The sequence below is a fragment of the Bufo gargarizans genome, chromosome 11, assembly GCF_014858855.1.
Source record: "Bufo gargarizans isolate SCDJY-AF-19 chromosome 11, ASM1485885v1, whole genome shotgun sequence".
Taxonomy (NCBI): Eukaryota; Metazoa; Chordata; class Amphibia; order Anura; family Bufonidae; genus Bufo; species Bufo gargarizans.
Genome location: NC_058090.1, coordinates 65,805,014 through 65,824,369, shown reverse-complemented (window position 1 = coordinate 65,824,369; position 19,356 = coordinate 65,805,014). Strand labels below are relative to the sequence as shown.

Sequence of the window (19,356 nt, the reverse complement as noted above, 5' to 3'; positions counted from 1 at the left end):
AATGGTTGACCAGTTTAAGAAATTCAGAGAAAATAACATTTGCATAATAATTTGGAACGTGGTATAGTCTACAGAACAGTGAGCACAGATCAGTAAGGGAGATTTCAGTGTTATTTTTCCATTCTGATGATCCATCAGAAGAACAGCAAAAAGACAACTGGATCCTGTAAAAATAAAATAAATGGATCCTGTGCATCAGTTATGCACATTTGGCATCCGTTTGAGCTATTTTTGTCTGAGATCAGTTTTTTAAGATGGGAAAATGTATTTACAACCAGTAATTGATTTTTGAACACTTGCACATCACAGCTGCCTCGGAAATTCTTGGTGCCACTTATAACCTGTCCAGATTGACTGATCATTAGCCAAGGTTAACCCGGCAATTGGGCTGTTTTATTTATAGCTTAGCTTTAGGAGAGGTAGCAGGAAGAAAACCATCAATCATTAGGCTGGTTTTCTGTTTTCACATTTCCCTGATACTTGCCAAAGCAAGGAGTGGATTCAAAAGGGAGAGAAGACAGATGGGGACATTATAGGGAATCTGTCACCTATTTTGACCATATAAAACTGTTAACATAGCAATGTGCAATAAAGTACCTTCATTCCTGCATGTGTCCTCTTTTCTTTTATTCAACTTTTCATTCAGTTGAAAAAGCGATTTTTCAGATATGCTAATTAAGCCTCAAGGTGCCCAGAGGGGTGTTATTACTCTGCTTTAGTGCCCAGTAACACCCCCCTGCAGTGCCCAGCCCGTCTTTCTTTCAAGCCCAGCACGCCTCCCTAAGAAATAAATATACTCCCACATATTTGCCGAACGGCGCTGCCCCCTCCACTACCTCATGTAATTTATTCACCCCACCATCCTTGCGTCCTCCTCTCTTGGCCTCCGAAATCCCGCGCAGGCGCAGTATCGCTGAGTGCCTGCGCCTGTACGATACTCCGGCTTCTGAGGCAACAGCGCTCTGCGCATGCCCAGTGACACTATTGAGGCTGTTGCTCTAAGGAGCCGGAGTATCGTACAGGCGCAGGCACTCAGCGATACTGCGCCTGCGCGGGATTTCGGAGGCCAAGAGAGGAGGACGCAAGGATGGTGGGGTGAATAAATTACATGAGGTAGTGCAGGGGGTGGCGCTGTTCGGCAAGTATGGGGGAGTACATTTATTTCTTAGGAGGCGTGCTGGGCTTGAAAGAAAGGCGGGCTGGGCACTGCCGGGGGGCGTTACTGGGCACTAAAGCAGAGTAATAACGCCCCTCTGGGCACCTTGAGGCTTAATTAGCATATCAGAAAAATTGCTTTTTCATCTGAATGAAAAGTTGAATAAAAGAAAGAGGACACATGCAGGAATGAAGGTACTTTATTGCACATTGCTATGTTAACAGTTTTATATGGTCAAAATAGATGACAGATTCCCTTTAAGTAAGCTATTTGCGACATAAATTGGACTTTTTGAGCTTCTCTACACTTTTCAGAAGACATTTTCCTCTTAATAAATTAGCTGCATCTTAAGTCAGCGCAGGGGAATCAAGACTGGCACATGGTAACGGCAGTCTCCCCATAGCCTCTCCTTTAGCTGTTTGCTCAAAAACTGCATAAAAATCCTGAACCTGGAAACCTAGCCTTACTCTACCGATTTAGACATTCATCTGGTTAGATTTTTGGCAATCAACTCACCCCTGGTTCCTGCTACCTTCCCTATTTGTGTGTTAGCGGTCTTTGTGCCCAATCTTTAACTATCAGATCCCCTTGCTCCTCTTATCTATCGGAGAAACAGTATGATTATACAGCAAAATGTACAACCTGTGCCTCTGAAATCTTCTCTTTATAACGTTCTCCAAATTGTATGAATCTTATTTTCATTTTTGTTCTTAAACTGTTTGTGTTCTATCACAATGCCGTGGGTTTTCATGCATCACTACAGAACATATTCACTGTGTCCTCTCCGCCCCATGGCCTTTAGGGTTGGTCATTACATGTTCTTAGCAGGAGGCTCATTCCAGTCAGTGAGTGGGAGCAGAATAACTGAATGATTCATCTTCCCAGGGGCTGTGATAGTCTCAACTCCTCAGGATATCGCATTGCTGGATGCTCGCAGGGGGGCTGAAATGTTTCAGAAAGTCAATGTTCCTGTAAGTTGCAGTTCTGTTATGCCTTGCTTATTCTATCCTTATCATAGAGGAGGAAAACTGATGGATACTTGTTTGGCTACACCTTTGACAGAGGAGGTTCCAGTTGCATTCTGAAACTGTGGTTTAATCCAGTTTTTGTTAAAGGGGTTTTCCAGCACAAAGAAATTATTGGTGCTATAGAATCATAAAAAACAGTACTAAACTGACAAATTTCCCGCCTCTCCTGTAGTGACACTGCTTGGTGCTCCGCCACTCTCTTCTACTTGGTCCAATAATGATGTCCAGACTCGGGGACAAGTAACCACTGCAACCTATCACCTGCTGTGTTGGAACCAGGAAACGGAGAGTGGTGGGGGAGTGGGCAGCGGTGGGGCACAGCTCTATCAGACGTTTACACTGTAATCCCTTTCTGCCAGAAAACTCCTTAAAGATTTTCACATTTTTGCTGTATTAACCAAATCTAAAACCATCAATTTACTGCTGCATCAAATTATATCGTAAACAAATTAATGCATTTTTGAATATTGATGATGTTTTAATTGCATAGATTATGTAGCCATTTAGGTGAAATGTAAAACTGGAACTGTGCCCAAAAGCTAAAAAAACATTGCTTGAACCTTTAACCTGCCGCAGAGCCTTCTCTCCCTCCTGGCATCGATTCATTTGATAATTGAACAGGGCTGTCCGTCTTTATCTGTATTGCGTGTCAGGCTAGCAAATTCAGTTAGGGTGCTGCCACATGTTCAGTTTTTGAAGCCAAGACCAGGAGTGGATTCGAAAAGGAGGGAAAGTAGTATCTGCTCATAATGCTTTCTATCCTTTTATGATCCACTCCTGATTTTGGCTTCAAAAACTGCATCAGAAATCCGTAGTGTGTGGCAGCACACTTGGGTTCATCTGTTGCAGATTCTAGAAATAGTCAGGACAAAGCATGCAGCCATATTTTGTCCAGCAGGATGGCAGACACCATAACGGAAACCCAACTGACCTGTCCAAGACAGGCGCTTTCTTTTTGTTTTATTTGTAGAACAGATCAGATAAGCAGAAGGTGTGCTACATATGTGAAACTATGTATTTGGCACATGCTAACAAAATGGAAAAAAATGCAGCTTATTACAGATCAGCTACTGTGAGGGAGGGGGGACCCCTGTGAAGTTTGGATTTACAGTTGACTAAAGGCTACACTCCAGAATCAGAAGGGAGTTCTTCCTTACATGTTGACTACTTTGCTGTACATAGATTTGTTTTCTCTTAACAGGTGCTGGGCCTTGTACAGAACATGAGTGTTTTTCGTTGTCCAAAATGTGAACATGAGACCCATATCTTTGGAGCAGATGGGGCAAGGCAACTTGCTGCTACTATGGGACTTGATATTTTAGGTACAAAACCATCTAGTTTTCAACCATAATCATCCACAGCCATTTCTCTGCCCAGGGAGGAACACAACTGCATGGTCAGGTTACACATGAACTTTAGGTTTAGTGTTCTTTGAAAAGGGATGTATTATAGTAACATATTTTTCAAGGCTGAAAAAAGACATCTGTCTATCCAATTCAGCCTGTTATCCTGCAAGTGGATCCAGAGTAAGGCAAAAAACAAAAAATTAATGAATTATGAATTTAATTTTCATTTAATTTATGAAATGTATCCATGTAGAAGAAAAATGTTTATTATTTTTGAAATATTATGGTACATAACTGTACATTTTTAACCCTTTCCCGCATTTTCATGTACGTGAGGGAATGGTGGTGCCTTACCACTTTCCGACGTGCATGTACGTGATGTGATCGGGCCGGTGCAGAAGCTGCACCTGCCCGATCCGCAGCATGGGCTTGGCTGTTACTGATAGCCGGGCCCCTGCTGCATCCGCCGGCATCGCTGACTGCGGCACGTGCAGGGTTAACAGAGGGAAGGGGGCTCCCTCTGATTTTTATCGGCCTCCCCGCGCTGGCAGGGGGCCGATAGTTGCCATGGCAGCCCCAATGCCTTGGACAGGCATCGGAGACTGCCAGCTACGGAAGCCCAGGAGATCCAGCCTGAGGGCTGGGTCTTCTAGGCAACTGTCAGCGTCTTACTGTGTAAGGCTACTTTCACACTCGCGTTTGGTGCGGATCTGTCATCGATCTGGACAAACTCATCCGTTCAGATAATACAACCGCCTGCATCTGTTCAGATGGATCCGTTTGTATTATCTTTAACATAGCCAAAACAGATCCGTCTTGAACACCATTGAAAGTCATTAGGGACGGATCCGTTTTCTATTGTGCCAGATTGTGTTAGTGAAAACGGATCAGTCCCCATTGACTTACATTGTGTGTCAGCAGCGTTTTGGTGTCTGCCTCCAAATCGCTATGGAGGCGGAATGGAGCGAAACTGATCCATTCTGAGCAGACCCTTATCCATTCAGAATGCATTAAGGGCAAAACTGATCCGTTTTGGATCGCTTGTGAGAGCCCTGAACGGATCTCACAAACGGAAACCAAAACACCAGTGTGAAAGTAGCCTAAGACGCTGACAGTTCAATTCAGTACAATACAGAATGTATTGTACTGAATTGAAACAGTGTCACGGACGGTGTACAGGAAACAAGACAAAGCAACATGCATATATGACTCACTGGATCCAAAGCTAAGGAACCAAAAGGGAGACCCCTGCACAAGACCTGGCACTTTCCCTGGCTGCTCAGCCTATGCAAAGATCCCAAAGGTGGATGGTTGCATATCCACGTACCTCAACTATATAGCCCCTGAACACCCTACAATAGTGAGGGGACACGACCACCGGCTCCCTACACCAGACACGGAGGGAGTCGGGGTCACCTGGGATCCAGCAAACAGAAAATAACAGATAAATGTACAGCACTTAACTTTGTAGAAGACTGGGAAACAGGATCAGCATGCACACACACTCCAGGAAGAAGTATAAGCCGCCCAGTAATGCATTATGGGGCGGAATTTAAAGGGATGCAATCAGTCCAACTACATGACAGCTGAGAGAGGCTAACGAGATGAGGAACTGAACACCACAACAAAGAAAACTCAAGGAGGAGGTTCTGAAAGGCTTCTGTCAGAGCTTCTCAGCTGTCTGGTTGTGACAAACAGGGATCAAACCCTCATCCTGCAAAAAATGAGCCCCTATATAAGACAGTTGCTCAAAAAATAAAAAAAAACTATGGCTTTCAGAATATGGAGACACTAAAACTTAAAATTATCCCAGTGAAATCTGCCCCATACAGCAGTTTATGATCACAAATGGGATGCTCCAACAGGAGGACCTCAGTTTTTAGCTTAGTGTCGGATAAGGAATTGACACTCCTGCTCCTGCATGGTTGTCCCTGTAGTTTTTTCTTCTCCTGTTTGTTTTTTTTTCTAAACAGAGGACGCAGGGTCGCATGGTGCGTCCCTGGTCTCTCAGTGGAGCGAGCGCCGGGGTCGAATGGCCGTCCCCGGCTACCTCCTTTTCCCCCAGAAGATAAGTGGAACCGGGCTCGACCTGCAGCTTCGGTGGCCTACCAGATCCTGGGTCACCTAGTCCTGCCCTCTATCCAGTGCACTGCCACTCCTTGTGCCAGATGACTGAAGAGATGACCCCCTGCAACAGAGGGTGAAGACTGCAGGACTCCGATAAGTACATCGGCTCTCCTGCAGCTCCCCCTCCCCCCGTGCTCACACTGTGACACGGTTGTTTAGGGCTTACCTGTGAGAGGGCCGGCTGGTTGAGAGGGAGGAGGTATTCCTTCTTGTCCCCTGTATCCTGACGGTGGGTGCCATTTTCGGAGACGGGGTCTGCCTTTTTTCATATTCCCGCGTTCGTTTTTTCAGTGCGATTTTTATTTATATTTTTTGCGCGATTTTTTCCCCCCGTGATTCCTGTTGCGACTGGGGGGCGGAGACTATCGCGTCAGCTCCGACGCTTTCGCTTTGCATCAGCGCCTCTCCACGCTTGACTGCTACTCCAGCTCCTCACAGGTCACGGTAGGACTGATAGTGTTCTGCAAAACTTTAGGAGACCCTGACTCCCGGATTGCCGCCACCATGCCAAGACCTGGGGCCTCCCAAAAATCGAAAGCGACACTTCAGGTCCCACTGGGATCCTGTAAGGTCTGCTGCTTGCCACTATCGATTACAGGCTCCTGTGACTCTTGCCTTGCCTCGGGACAGGATCATCCACCGCCTCCTCCCCCTCCACCAAACTATCCCAGTCCCTCCTCCGCCCCTTCGGAGCCCTCCTGGGCCTCTGCCATAGCTAGGGCGGCCGCGGACTTGGCCCAAGTCTCGCGTGCGGCCATGGCCTTTATGGAACGCATGACGGCCACTGATCCTCCGCCTGTGGTTAGCACCGCTCCACCTCCCAGTGCCCCCCACAGAGGACGCTCGACCACTAAGAGGCAGCATACGCAGCAACATCCCTCCTCGGATGTCTCTGCTTCCCCCCCCTCGCCTGGAGGCGTGTTCAGCCTCTCCCTCTCACAGGGATTACAGGTCTAAAGGGGAAAGGACCGTCTCGGACGAGGAAACAGAGCTGGAACCCTCACCTAAGCTCTCCACCATGGTGGCAGACTTGGTCATGGCGGTACGTGACACCTTTAAAATCCAGGGGGAACCTTCTTCTACTAGTAGCCAGGAATTCCCCCTCTTCCACTCCAGAAAACTGGAGGCTGTCACATTCCCCATTCATGGTGAGTTCGCCAAGGTCATTTCTAAGGCTTGGGAACGCCCTAATCACCGTTTTTCTGCTACAAGGCGCATGGATACTCTTTATCCTTTCCCGGCAGATAATGTGCAGCAGTGGTCTTCTCCTTTTAAGGTCGACCCGCCGGTGGCCAGATTGGCTAAGAATACGGCAATACCAGTCCTGGATGGGTCCTCCCTACAGGACTCCGTTGACAGGCGTTTGGACTCTCTTTCCAAAGCCATCTTCTCTCTGGCGAGCACAGGTCTGCGTTAGACTCGGCCTGGGTAGCCAGGGCACTTTCGGTGTGGTTGCAGCGCCATCATCAGGACCTCGTGGAGCAGGATGCCTCTGCAGACACACTAAACTTCATCTTCCAGATGTCCCAGGCGACATTCCTCTGTGAGGCCTCATTGGATGTCAGCACTCTCTTTGCGCGTATTTCTGCCCTCTCGGTCACGCAGCGCAGTGAGGTCTAGTTGAAGGTCTGGGACGCCGACGCTCCCTCATTAACCTCCCCTTTGCAGGCTCCAGGCTCTTCAGTGCTAAGCTGGATGAGATTATCTCTGACGCTACAGGGGGTAAGAGTACACACCTGCCCCGATCTAGATCCAAGCGCGCCTTCAGAGCTCGCCCCTCTAGCTCTAGAAACCAGTCCTTTCGGCGCTTCTCCTCCTCCTCCTCCAGGTCTGCGACAGCCCCCTCCTCTGGCGGCTCTCAGGACTCCCGCAAGAAGCCTTCCTTTAGGCCTCAACCTTCCTGGCGCCCGTGGGCACGGTTCCTGGGGAGTTCTGCCCGCCCCGCGGTTCCCAAACAGTCCTCCGTCTGGAGAGCTCACGTTCAAGACGCCTGGGCCCTGGAAATTGTAAATTCCGGTTACAAGATAGAATTTGTTTCCAGACCTCCGGAACGTTTCTTTCAGTCTCGTGTTCCGGGGGATCCGGCCCAGGCCTTGGCCCTTTTACAAGCAGTTTCTTCCCTTCTGGTCAGGGGAGTAGTTGTCCCAGTTCCGCTGGAGGAACAGGGGGCAGGTTTCTACTCTAATCTCTTTGTAGTGCCAAAGAAGGAGGGATCAGTGTGTCCGGTCCTAGACCTGAAGCTATTAAACAAGTCCCTGTGGGTGCGGAGGTTCCTGATGGAATCCCTCCGCTCCATTATTGCTTCTCTTCTTACAGGGGAGTTCCTCGCGTCGGTGGACATCCGCGACGCCTATCTACATGTCCCTATCGCAGAATCTCACCACAGGTTCCTGCGCTTCGCCATTGGAGACCATCATTATCAGTTCGTTGCCCTTCCCTTTGGGCTGGCGACAGCCCCGCAGGTATTCACAAAGATCTTGGCACCGATCATGGCGCTTCTCCGTACTAGGGGCATATCTCTGCTGCCCTACCTGGACGACATTCTGATAAAGGCTCCCTCTTGTCCCCAGGCCGAAGACAGCGTCAGTATCTCTGTTCAGACTCTGCAACAGTTCGGCTGGCTGATCAACTTCCCGAAGTCCTCTCTCCAACCTTCCCAGAGGGTGACTTTCTTGGGGATGATTATGGACACTACTGCAGCCCGGGTATTCCTCCCGGATTGCAAGTTCTCACAGATACGGGAGTCGGTGTCTCGCCTTCTACATTCCCCGTGTCTCTCCATCCGGGAGTGCATGCAGGTTCTGGGGCTTATGGTGGCCTCCTTCGAGGCAGTCCCCTTTGCCCAGTTTCACACTTGGCCTCTGCAGCAGGCGATCCTGTCCTTCTGGGACAGGACATCGAGGGGTCTGGACTCTCGGATCTGCCTTCCTCCTCGGGTTCGCATGGAACTCCCGTGGTGGCTGTCCTTCCTCCCAATCTCGTGACAGTAGTCACCACCGATGCCAGTCTCCTGGGTTGAGGCGGCGTTCTCCAGGCTCGGATGGTTCAGGGGGTGTGGTCAGAAGTGGAAGCCCGCCTTCCGATCAACATTTTGGAGCTCGGAGCAATTTTCCTCTCTCTGTCTCATTGGACCCACTTCCTAACGGGTCTCCCGGTAAGGATCCAGTCAGACAATGCCACAGCCGTGGCCTACATCAATCATCAGGGCGGAACCCGCAGCCGGACGGTGATGCAGGAGGTGAAGAGGATCCTCCAGTGGGCGGAGGCTCACGTTCCAATATTGTCTGCAGTATACATCACAGGGGTCGAAAACCGGACGGCGGATTTTCTCAGCCGCAACAGGGTGGATCTGGGAAAGTGGTCTGTGCATCCGGACCTATTCGAGGACCTCTGACGCCGTTGGGGCCGCCTGGACGTGGACTTAATGGCGTCCAGGCTCAACAACAAGGTTCCCATGTTCCTGGCCCAAGCTCGGGATCCAGAGGCGTACGGGGTGGACGCTCTGGTGTCTCTGTGTCAAGACTTCGCACTCCTCTATGTCTTCCCACCATTGCCTCTACTCCTAAAGGTTCTTTGCAGGGTCGCGGCAGGAGGAATCCCGACCATCTTCATCGCCTCCGATTGGCCTCGCCGCGCCTGGTTCTCGGAGGTCACTTGGATGCTGGCGGACGTTCCGTGGCCTCTTCCTCTCAGGGAGGACCTACTGTCTCAAGGACCTCTCTTCCACCAGAATTTACAACCACTTCATTTAACAGCGGGGCTGTTGAGAACACCATCTTGAAGAAGAGGGGCTTCTCGGACTCTGTCGTGAAGACCATGATCAAAGCCAGGAAACTACTCCAGGCTTACTCCCGGATATACTATCGTACCTGGAAGGCCTTTCTTGCCTTTTGTATGAAGATGGGATTTTTTCCCCTTCATTTCTCCGTTCCGGTGGTCCTCTCCTTTCTCCAGTCAGGTCTTGAGATTGGAATATCCCTGAGCTCTCTGAAGGGTCAGGTCTCCGCTCTGGCGCTGCTAGGTCCAGTGAGGACCTTCCTGCAGGGGTTGGCGCATTCAGTCTCTCCATATGTCCCTCCTCTGCCCCCCTGGGATTTGAACCTGGTTCTGTCTTCTCTCCAGGCGGCTCCTTTGGAGCCCCTGAGGGACATTTCCCTGAGTTTTCTCACCTGGAAGGTTGTCTTTTTGGTGGCCATCACCTCTATCAGGAGGGTATCGGAGCTGGCCGCCCTTTCCTCTAAGGAGCCCTTTTTGGTCTTCCACAAGGACAAGGTGGTACTGCGCCCTGTCCATTCCTTTTTGCCCAAGGTGGTCTCCGCCTTCCACCTTAATGAGGACTTAGTCCTGCCATCCTTTTGCCCCGCTCCGGCGAACCCCAAGGAGCGCTCTTCATTCTCTGGATGTTGTCCGTGCTTTACGGGTGTACCTGTCAGTTACTGCCCCATTTCGCCGCTCGGACTCCCTTATTGTGGTTCCTGAGGGGCCTCGTAAGGGTCTGGCGGCCTCCAAGGTCACTGTAGCTCGGTGGATTCGGTCGACTATTGCCATGGCCTATCGATCCCAGGGTAGGGTTCCCCCAGCGGGCGTTAGCGCGCATCTCCACCAGGGTGGTGGGGGCCTCTTGGGCCAGGCGCAATCGAACTTCTACATCACAACTTTGTAGGGCGGCCACCAGGTAGTCTTTTCATGCCTTTACAAAGTTCTACCAGCTGCACTCTTTGGCGTCGGCTGATGCTGCCCTAGGGCGCAAGGTATTGCAGCCTGTGGTTCCTGTTTAACCGTTGGACGTTTTCCCTCTGGAGGTGCTGGTCTTCCCACCCCATGGACTGCTCTAGGACGTCCCATGGTCTGTGTCCCCCAATGGAATGGGTGAGAAAAGGAGATTTTTTGTGAAACTCACCTGTAAAATCTTTTTCTTGTCTTTTCCATTGGGGGACACAGCTCCCACCCGTTCTTGTCTGTTGCAGGAGAGGTTGGTTCTATTCTAGTGGGACCTTATGGTTAACGGCCCGGTGTTCCTTGGTTCTGCTTTTCTTTGTTAATATTTGGTCTCTGATCTCCTTCTCCTACTGCTTTTGCACGCACTGAGGTCCTCCTGTTGGAGCATGGGGGTATAGCCAGTGGAGGAGGTGCTGTTTTTTATTATTTACATAGTGTCTCCTCCTAGTAATGGCCTAAGCTATACCCATGGTCTGTGTCCCCCAATGGAAAAGACAAGAAAAAGATTTTACAGGCGAGTTTCACAAAAATCCCTTTTTTGTTTCTGTTAACCCTTGCTTTGTTACTGGAAAAATGGATTCAAATTGAAAATCTGTGTCCTGAAGGAGTTAATGGAGTTTTTCCAGATTGTATTAAAAAAAGCAATTTGGCATACAGGGTTGGCAGAACTAATTAAACAGGTTGGCCTCTATTTGCTAGCTACACATGCTGGAAACAGCTGGTAATAAGCATTATTAAACTATCAGCACTGATGTCCGATAGTTTAGGCTACTTTTACACTCGCGTTTTGGGCGGATCCGTCATGGATCTGCAAAAACTGATCCGTTACAGTAATACAACCGCATGCATCCGTCATGAACTGATCCGTTTGTATTATCTGTAACATAGCCTAGACGGGTCAATCATGACCTCTGTTGAAAGTCAATGGGAGACGGATCAGTTTTCTCAATAAAGTCAGAGAAAATGGACCCGTCCCCATTGAATTACATTGTGTGCCAGGACAGATCAGTTTGTCAAGCGGACAGCAAAACGCTGCAGGCAGCGTTTTGGCGTCTGCCCCCAAAGCGGAATGGAGACTGATAGGAGGCAAACTGATGCATTCTGAGCGGATCCTTCTCCATTCAGAATGCATGGGTGGAAAACTCAAATTGAAAACCGTTTTCAGCATGGGACAGTTGTAAGACCATAACTTTATGTATATTAATTTTTTTAATAGAAACAAAAGACATTGTGTGCTTTTGGATTTCTTTTGAATCAGCCATGATTGCAGTAATGGTAAAAAAAAAACACAACTACTTTAATCTTGCATGTGTACAAAAAAGCAATATACAGCATATTAAACTTTTCTATGTTCATACAGGTGATATTCCTTTGCATATTAACATTAGAGAAACCTGCGACTTGGGCAAACCAGTAGTTGTGTCTGATCCAGAGAGTAGTGAGGTGAGTATTTGTGTAAATCTGGTCGCCTTCTACAGGGTGGCCAATTAAAAAGTAGCCTCCAGCGATAGTATGACAAGATTAACAAGCAAGTGGTCCCGTCTATGCATCTTTGGGCAGGTCGGATTATGTTGGCAGATACTGCTTGCAACTCTTCAACAGTGATGCTGCAGAAGAAAAAATGTCCTGCTTTTTCCAACAAGATGGGGCAACATGCCGCACCTCACGGAGCTCATTGACATGGGTTCATGAAGTGTTTACAGAGGAGTGAACTGTGGGCAAAAGGTTATGGCCACCACGTTGCCCGGACTTGTCCACGTGCTATTTTTATCTGTTGGGATATTTAAAACAGAAGAGTATACACTAACAATCCACATCCCCTGGATGAACTCGAGGATAACATCACACTCACTATCTGCAGCATCACAAGCCGTATCAGCCTACATAATCCGATGTGCCCAAAGATGCATAGACGCGAACAAAAACCACTTTCAGCATCTTTTGTGACTTGTGGGTAATGGAAAAAAAAAACACAAAGAAACAATCCACCTGCTTGTTCATCTTGTCATACTATTTGCTGGAGATGGGCTACTTTTTCGTGGACCACCCTCTATTATTAAGGTGTGCTTTTCTGTTTCTTGATATTTTTGTTTATTTAACGTAGGCCAAGGCGTATGTGGATATTGCGCAGGAAATAATAATAAGACTCTCCAACTGATGGTCAAATGTCCTCCTCAAGGAAATCTACAAAAAAGAGCTGTCTATCAGGTACTCGGCAGGCAAGATGCGGTAGCAAGTGAAGACCGGGACAGAAAATGAATGTACAATGAATATGAATCCAAAAAGGTGTACACAAAAGGAGTGTGTTTTATTCTGTTGTGAGGAAGACTTTTATGAATGGCATGTTCTCTGTGACTTTCATGGTTTATTCACACTATGTTTACAAATTATTTGTTATGCTATTTGGCCAAATTGAAGTGTATACTAACTTGTTAATAGAAAACGAGGGAGTAAATCCATATTTGCCACTTTTGATACGATGTAGTTACCTTATTGGACACATGGTAAAATACTTTTTTTGATGATTTTTGTTGGTAGGCTGCTGCATGACAAGCTCAAGTAGAGTAAAATCTGGAGAAGCATAATTCAATTATCTATTTGATAAGGACTATCTCTCTCTTGTAATGCATGTGATTTTAAAAATCACATTCACACTATGTGGGTGAAACATACTTTATCCATCAAAGGTTTTCTTGAAAATTAAGCGCCTTTTTCTACCATTTCCTACGGCAAGAAACGCTTGGCTCTCTAGGCATAAACACCATAATAATATGAAAACCTAAAATATATTTATTAATAAAATACCTAACATAGTTGTACAATGTCTCAGTTTCCAAAACCACAATACTACAAGATAAACAATGTTGGAACCTGGTAGCATATGTGGTACTTTCGTTTAAGCATGTTGTTTTTAAAGAAGTAGCAATGTGTTATATCCCTCCAGATAAAGTATATGTATATAATCATTTAAAGGGGTTGTACAGGCATTTCACTTAATTCTTTGGAAGATGTTACTAACCTTTTAAAAAGAAGGTCTTTTACATAGTACTTACCCATCCCTGGCTCCACTGATGCCACCGTCTTCCACCTGGTTCCCATCCTGAAGTGTCTCCTCCTTTTCCTGTTCAGCTGCATTTACTGTAATACATTTTGCTCTAATTAAGAGCGGTCTTACCACTCGAAATGTGTCAGCAATGTTTTTATCCTTGTGTCCAGGAATTAATAAAGACTTATGTCAGTGCTGAGCAACTATTCATATAGATCACTTTGCCTGGAAGTCAGCCCTGTTTTCATCACCATTATACTACTGTATGCAGGTGAGCTGATCCATGTTGCACTTTATCTTAGAAGGTCAGTGGGAGAGTCATAGGCCCTGTGGTTTGGAAGAGTGTTTTTTGCCTCCTTGTTGAATAGATCTGCATATTTTATGTTAGAAGGAGGTATTGCATTGAGGGATTGAGGCCTCTAGATAGGATGAACATTAGATGGCCTATTTGACTGGCATAGAGATCTTTGCCTTGTGTCTAGTGTTCTGATCGCTGACAGGAGCATGGAGTCATATCTAAGGCAATCCTAGCAGTAGAGAACTAGATTTGGGAGAAAATAGAGATCTTTGCCTTGTGCAGAACCACCACCTGGATTTCCTTGGGCACTGTAGAGTACAGAATTGGTTCAGGAAGAGGTATACCTTTAACTGAAGCCACAGTCAGACTTCTCCATGCGTACACAAACATAGAAGAGGATTCTTTACGGTAAGAGCAGTGAGACTATGGAACTCTCTGCCTGAGGAGGTGGTGATGGTGAGTACAATAAAGGAATTCAAGAGGGGCCTGGATGTATTTCTGGAGTGTAATAATATTACAGGCTATAGCTACTAGAGAGAGATCGTTGATCCAGGGATTTATTCTGATTGCCTGATTGGAGTCGGGAAGGAATTTTTATTCTCCTAAAGTGAGGAAAATTGGCTTCTACCTCACAGGTTTTTTTTTGCCTTCCTCTGGATCAACTTGCAGGATGACAGGCCGAACTGGATGGACAAATGTCTTTTTCCGGCTTTATGTACTATGTTACTATGTTACAGTGCATTTGTGGTATCAAGCACTTAAGCCCAGATGCAGAAAGTTGTCTGCAGAACAAGAGTCCAAAAAGGTTTGTTTAGAGGAAAGGATGCTACCGCAGGAGAGAACCACAGTAATCATCTTCGCCTAATGTTGTCTCCTTTCAACCCTAGGCGCTGAAGTTTCCTAGGTTCAGAGGGCCTTTTTTTCTTCACATAATGGCCCCTAGCACCACAGTATAGCCAAAGCTGTCTGATGCTCCTTCTCAGACCGCTTTACTCTATATACGGTAGTTCAATATGTTCTTCAATAAGGTCTCTCCCGAGTAGGGTCATTCAGACACTTTTTAAAGCATAGATCTGTGCGAGTGGCAACAGTGAAAGTCATCCAGACTTGATATGTCAACTCGTCTTTGATTTAACCTGCCAGACCCTCTAGGAAGCAGCTACCAGAGCCTTATTATTCCAGTACATCTCCAAGGACAGGGTATAGAAAGTTGCCCTGGTGGAAACATAGCAAGGATGATGCAGTGGAAGCGGTCCAACCCAATGAATAGTGCACTAGTGTAGGAACCCTTGGTAAGTCTTCATATGGTATCTCCATAATAACGCAGTGTACTCTTGCCACTGGTGTGAGGGACAGTTACTAGCTATAATGCTGGAGCTTTGGCTTGAGGAGACTGAGATAGAGCAGAGAGCGCTGTAGAGTGCGGGTGGGTGGTGATGGTGTTCATGAATTGGGGACACCACTGCGAGGCAGTGAAAAAGTTTCCCACAAGGCATCAAAGGTGCAGAAAACATTTTGGGGTCAGTTGTCAAACTGGTGTAAAGTAGAACTGGTTTAGTTGTCCATAGCAACCAATCAGATTCCTCCTTTCATTTTTGACACCTCCTTTGGAAGGTGGAATATGATTGGTTGCTATGGGCAACTAAGCCAGTTCTACACCAGCTTGATAAATGACTGCAATTATTCGCAAACACATTCCCCAGGGACTGTACCACATGGTTTTCCAAAACCCAGAGTTTTTGAGAGACAGTAGAGAAGAGAATACTGCGTTATCTCACAAAGAGGTTTCAGCCATATGTCCCCAAAAGTCATGTACGCCCTTACTAGCCTCCCATACCTGTATAGCCCCCCTGTGTATAGGCAGGAGTACCTAAGGGAATAGATGTGGTTGTTCCAGCATCGGCCACAAAGATTTAAATATTCAGGTACCAGGCCAAATGGGCCTCTGAATTCGGGAGTTGCTCATATGGGGAAAGCCAGGTCTTAAGATAATGCAGCTGTTGGAAAAATAATTTAAGGACATTACAGGTGAAACTCAAAAAATTAGAATATCATCCAAAAGTTAATTTTTTTCAGTAATGCAACTTAAAATTAGAATATTGTGAAAAGGTTCAATATTCTAGGCTCAAAGTGTCACACTCTAGTCAGCTAATTAATCCATACCCCCTGAGCAAAGGGTACTTGAGATTGTGACTTTGGGGTTTTCATAAGCTGTAAGCCATAATCATCCAAATTATAACAAATAAAGGCTTGAAATATCTTGCTTTGCATGTAATGAGTCTATCTCATATATTAGTTTCACCTTTTAAGTTGCAATACTGAAATAAATGAAATTTGCATGATATTCAAAATTTTCGAGTTTCGCCTGTATATGGGCCATGTTCAAGAACATACAAACACTTGGGTAATAGAATCATCTTATTGAGATTGAGTCGACCAGAGACCGACAGAGGCAGATCTTTCTATGAACTAAATTTGTCTCTGCAGTAGTATAATACAGGGTGAGTATTGTGTACATGAAAAGTGTCTTTGGTAATAACTATTTCCAGATATTTAAAGTGCAGAACCACAAGGAGATCATTACTAATGGTATACCAATGGCGGCATGAGAAGTTGGATCTTTAAACTGTTTCGGATACATGATGTACCGGTACGGCATGTTGTCCCAGTACTTAAGGACACATGACGTACCAGTACGTCATGTGTAGTTCCGATCACTGCCACCCGGCGGGCGGTGTTCGGAACTGGGTGCCTGCTCAAATCATTGCCTGCTCAGAGCAGGCACCCTGGGACAATGTGCCGGGGGGTCCTGTGACCCCCCCCCCCCCCCCCATGTTGGCGATCGCAGCATTTCTGGGTTAGTCTCTGGGGACCCGATAACCCGGAACAGGATGGTGAGCAGTGGTGTGATAATACACCACCGATCACCATCCTACGATCCTGAGAGGTGATGGTGACAAACCTCTCATGATCGGCTCTCATTGGTCGGCTGGGCGGGCGGGCAGTTCAAATTACATCAGTGTTCCTCTCTACCGCCTTTTCAGTCAGGGAGCCGAGGAGAGCTGCACGGCGATCTCCAGAGCCAGCACCCCCATCTGTGCCCCCCTGCACCACCAAGGTATTTAGGGAAAGGTTAGGTTAGGCAGGGATATTCAGGGAAAGTTAGTGAGAAAAAATAAATAAATAAATGTTTTTGTTGCATCACCCTAAATCGAGTGATGGAGTCCACAGCACAGCTGTGTGACCCTAGACCCCCCAGGGGGGCTGCAGCTTGTCCCCCCCACCCCAACTCTTTTTGGGGCGCAAGCAGTTATTTATTTATTTTTTGTCTGTTAGATTTAGGGTAAGTTCGTGAACACCCGTGCCCCCACACACACGCACACCAAATAAAGTTTAACACGCACACACACAGTCCCCTATGGCCCGCCGGATGTTCTCGGCCAAGGAGGCATACGCCCAGCTTGCCTCCGAGTCCGAGAGCCCCAGTGAGGATGAGGATGACCCCACTTTGTCATCCGTGTCCTCATCATCTAGCGATGATGATGAGCCCCCAAGGCGGCGGAGCAAGGGGACCGCCATGCTAGGGACCCTGTGGATCATACTAGTACGAGCAGCTCTGGGGCTTGTACTAGTTTTCCGGTGAACTTGTCTGGTGTACCCCAGAGCATTATGAGCCCACGATTCCTGATTTTGTAGGCCAACCAGGAATCCAAATTTCCACAGTGGGCTTCACTGAATATGACTATTTTAGTCTTTTTTTCAGTGATCACTTTGTAAATCCGATGGTAGAGCAAACGAACCTGTACGCCCAACAGTTCGTTGCTCGTAAAAAAAAAAACTTATTTCAGGCTGTATACATGTGTTTCCTGGCCTGAAGGTGTACCAAGTGAATCTACGGTAAGTATATATGGAGGCCTTGGTCACATTATTTAGCCGTGCCTTTTTTATATTCCAGTTAAACTGGTAAAATGCCAGCCTGTAAACAGCTCACACAAATGCGCCAAAGAGAAGGCTCGCAATCCGGTGCATGCGCAGTATGGCCAGGAGAGCCAGAGCCGTGCGCAGAGAGACGCCGCACGTCACTGGGGTTTCCCAGGCTATAAACCTCCAGCACGCTTTACAGCTAGCACGCTCTGCCATCCCCTCTGCTTACTGAGGTAAGTAAGGTGAATTACTGAGATGTTTATTTTCTGCCACAAGCGCTGCCTATGCTCTTTCCTAACTGTATCTTATTAGATACCTGGTTCTTACATCTGTGTTTTTTTTTTTACACAGATGTCTTCACCTAATCAAGGTATATAGAGGAGACAGGAGGGTTGGAAAGTGGTGGGGTAACACTCAATACAACCTACTCCAATAACCCAAAGAGAGCGCCAGTGCACTAAAAGGTTTTAAGGTTCTAATCGTGGGGTTTGTGGTATCATACCCCAGTCTATACCCCAGAGAGAGGGGGGAGGGAGAGAGAGAGGGGGGGAGAGAGAGAGAGAGAGGGGGGGGGGGGAAGAGTTACAGGGATCCAATGGAGCGGGTGTCCAGGGATCTGAAGTAACTAGAGGCGCCAGGTGATGGAAGGAAAAAAAAAGTAGGGGGCTGTGGAGAGGCTGCTAGGCAGGGTCAACCCTGCAGCCTAGTCTGCAGGTAAATGGAGATGAATAAAAAGGGTGTAGGAATTGGGTGTGTGGACACTCCCAATGTCCCTCAGAGGTGACCCTGGGAAAGCGCCAATCAACTGGGTGGGGTGGCCGCTGGGATTAACAGAAAGGGGGTTGGAATAAGGTACAAAAGGTATGGGGAACAGTATAAGATCATAAAGGACAATAAAAAACAATGGTAAGGATTAAAATCAATGAATATAAAAAGAGAAAAGAAAATAGTAAAAACAAAAAAAATCACCACTGGTCATGGGGAATAGGTGTGTGTGTGTGTGTGTATATATAGTGTATATATATATATATATATATATATATATACACACACACACACTTCTGTGTATGTATGAAACATTAAGATGCTACTCACTTCACAAGGGGGAGGGGGGGGGGGGTTACTCGGATAAGCATAATACACGGGTAAACCAATTCCCCCCCAGCCAGGATCGCCTCAAGATGGTGAAAGATGAGGCAGCCACAGTCAGGAAGCTTCTGTTCAAATTTATTTTATTCTTGTATATAAAATCTGGCTCAACGTGTTTTGGGACGATGTCCCTTCATCAGGAGCAGTATTACTTGTGGTGTGGAAGGGGGGGCTATTTATGGCCTGGGTGTTGGGCTAAAACATGCATGCCCATGTAGAGGACATGTGGCTACAAAAGAGATGGGATCCAGAGAATATACCAATGTCATCCAATATGAAAGAAATGAGACTGACAACCGTCTATTATATCAATAAGCAAGGCGGCACCAGAAGTGCCCAGCTAGCGGCAGAGTGCAGGCAATTGATGAATTGGGCAGAGACCCATACGGCAGGCATATCAGCCATACTGTCACGGAAGGTGTACAGGAAACAAGACAATGCAAAAATGAATATATGACTCACTGGATCCAAAACTAAGGAACAAAAGGGAGACCCCTGCATAAGACCTGACACTCTCCCTGACTCTGCTCAGCCTATGCAAACACCCCAATGGTGGATGATCG

At 47.0% G+C, this 19,356-nt stretch overlaps 1 protein-coding gene across 2 annotated transcripts in view; it reads left to right on the top strand.

The window, feature by feature from the left end:
• NUBPL (nucleotide binding protein like) overlaps positions 1-13,625 on the top strand; it is a 42,737-nt gene extending 29,112 nt beyond the window's left edge. For both annotated transcript variants that reach the window (XM_044271178.1, XM_044271179.1), the window contains 4 exons: positions 2,042-2,127; positions 3,386-3,506; positions 11,737-11,819; positions 12,481-13,625. In XM_044271178.1, coding sequence (XP_044127113.1) covers positions 2,042-2,127; positions 3,386-3,506; positions 11,737-11,819; positions 12,481-12,534 — 344 coding nt within the window. In that variant the 3' untranslated portion in view covers positions 12,535-13,625. The remainder of the gene's footprint in view (positions 1-2,041; positions 2,128-3,385; positions 3,507-11,736; positions 11,820-12,480) is intronic.
• Positions 13,626-19,356: the final 5,731 nt, after the last annotated feature.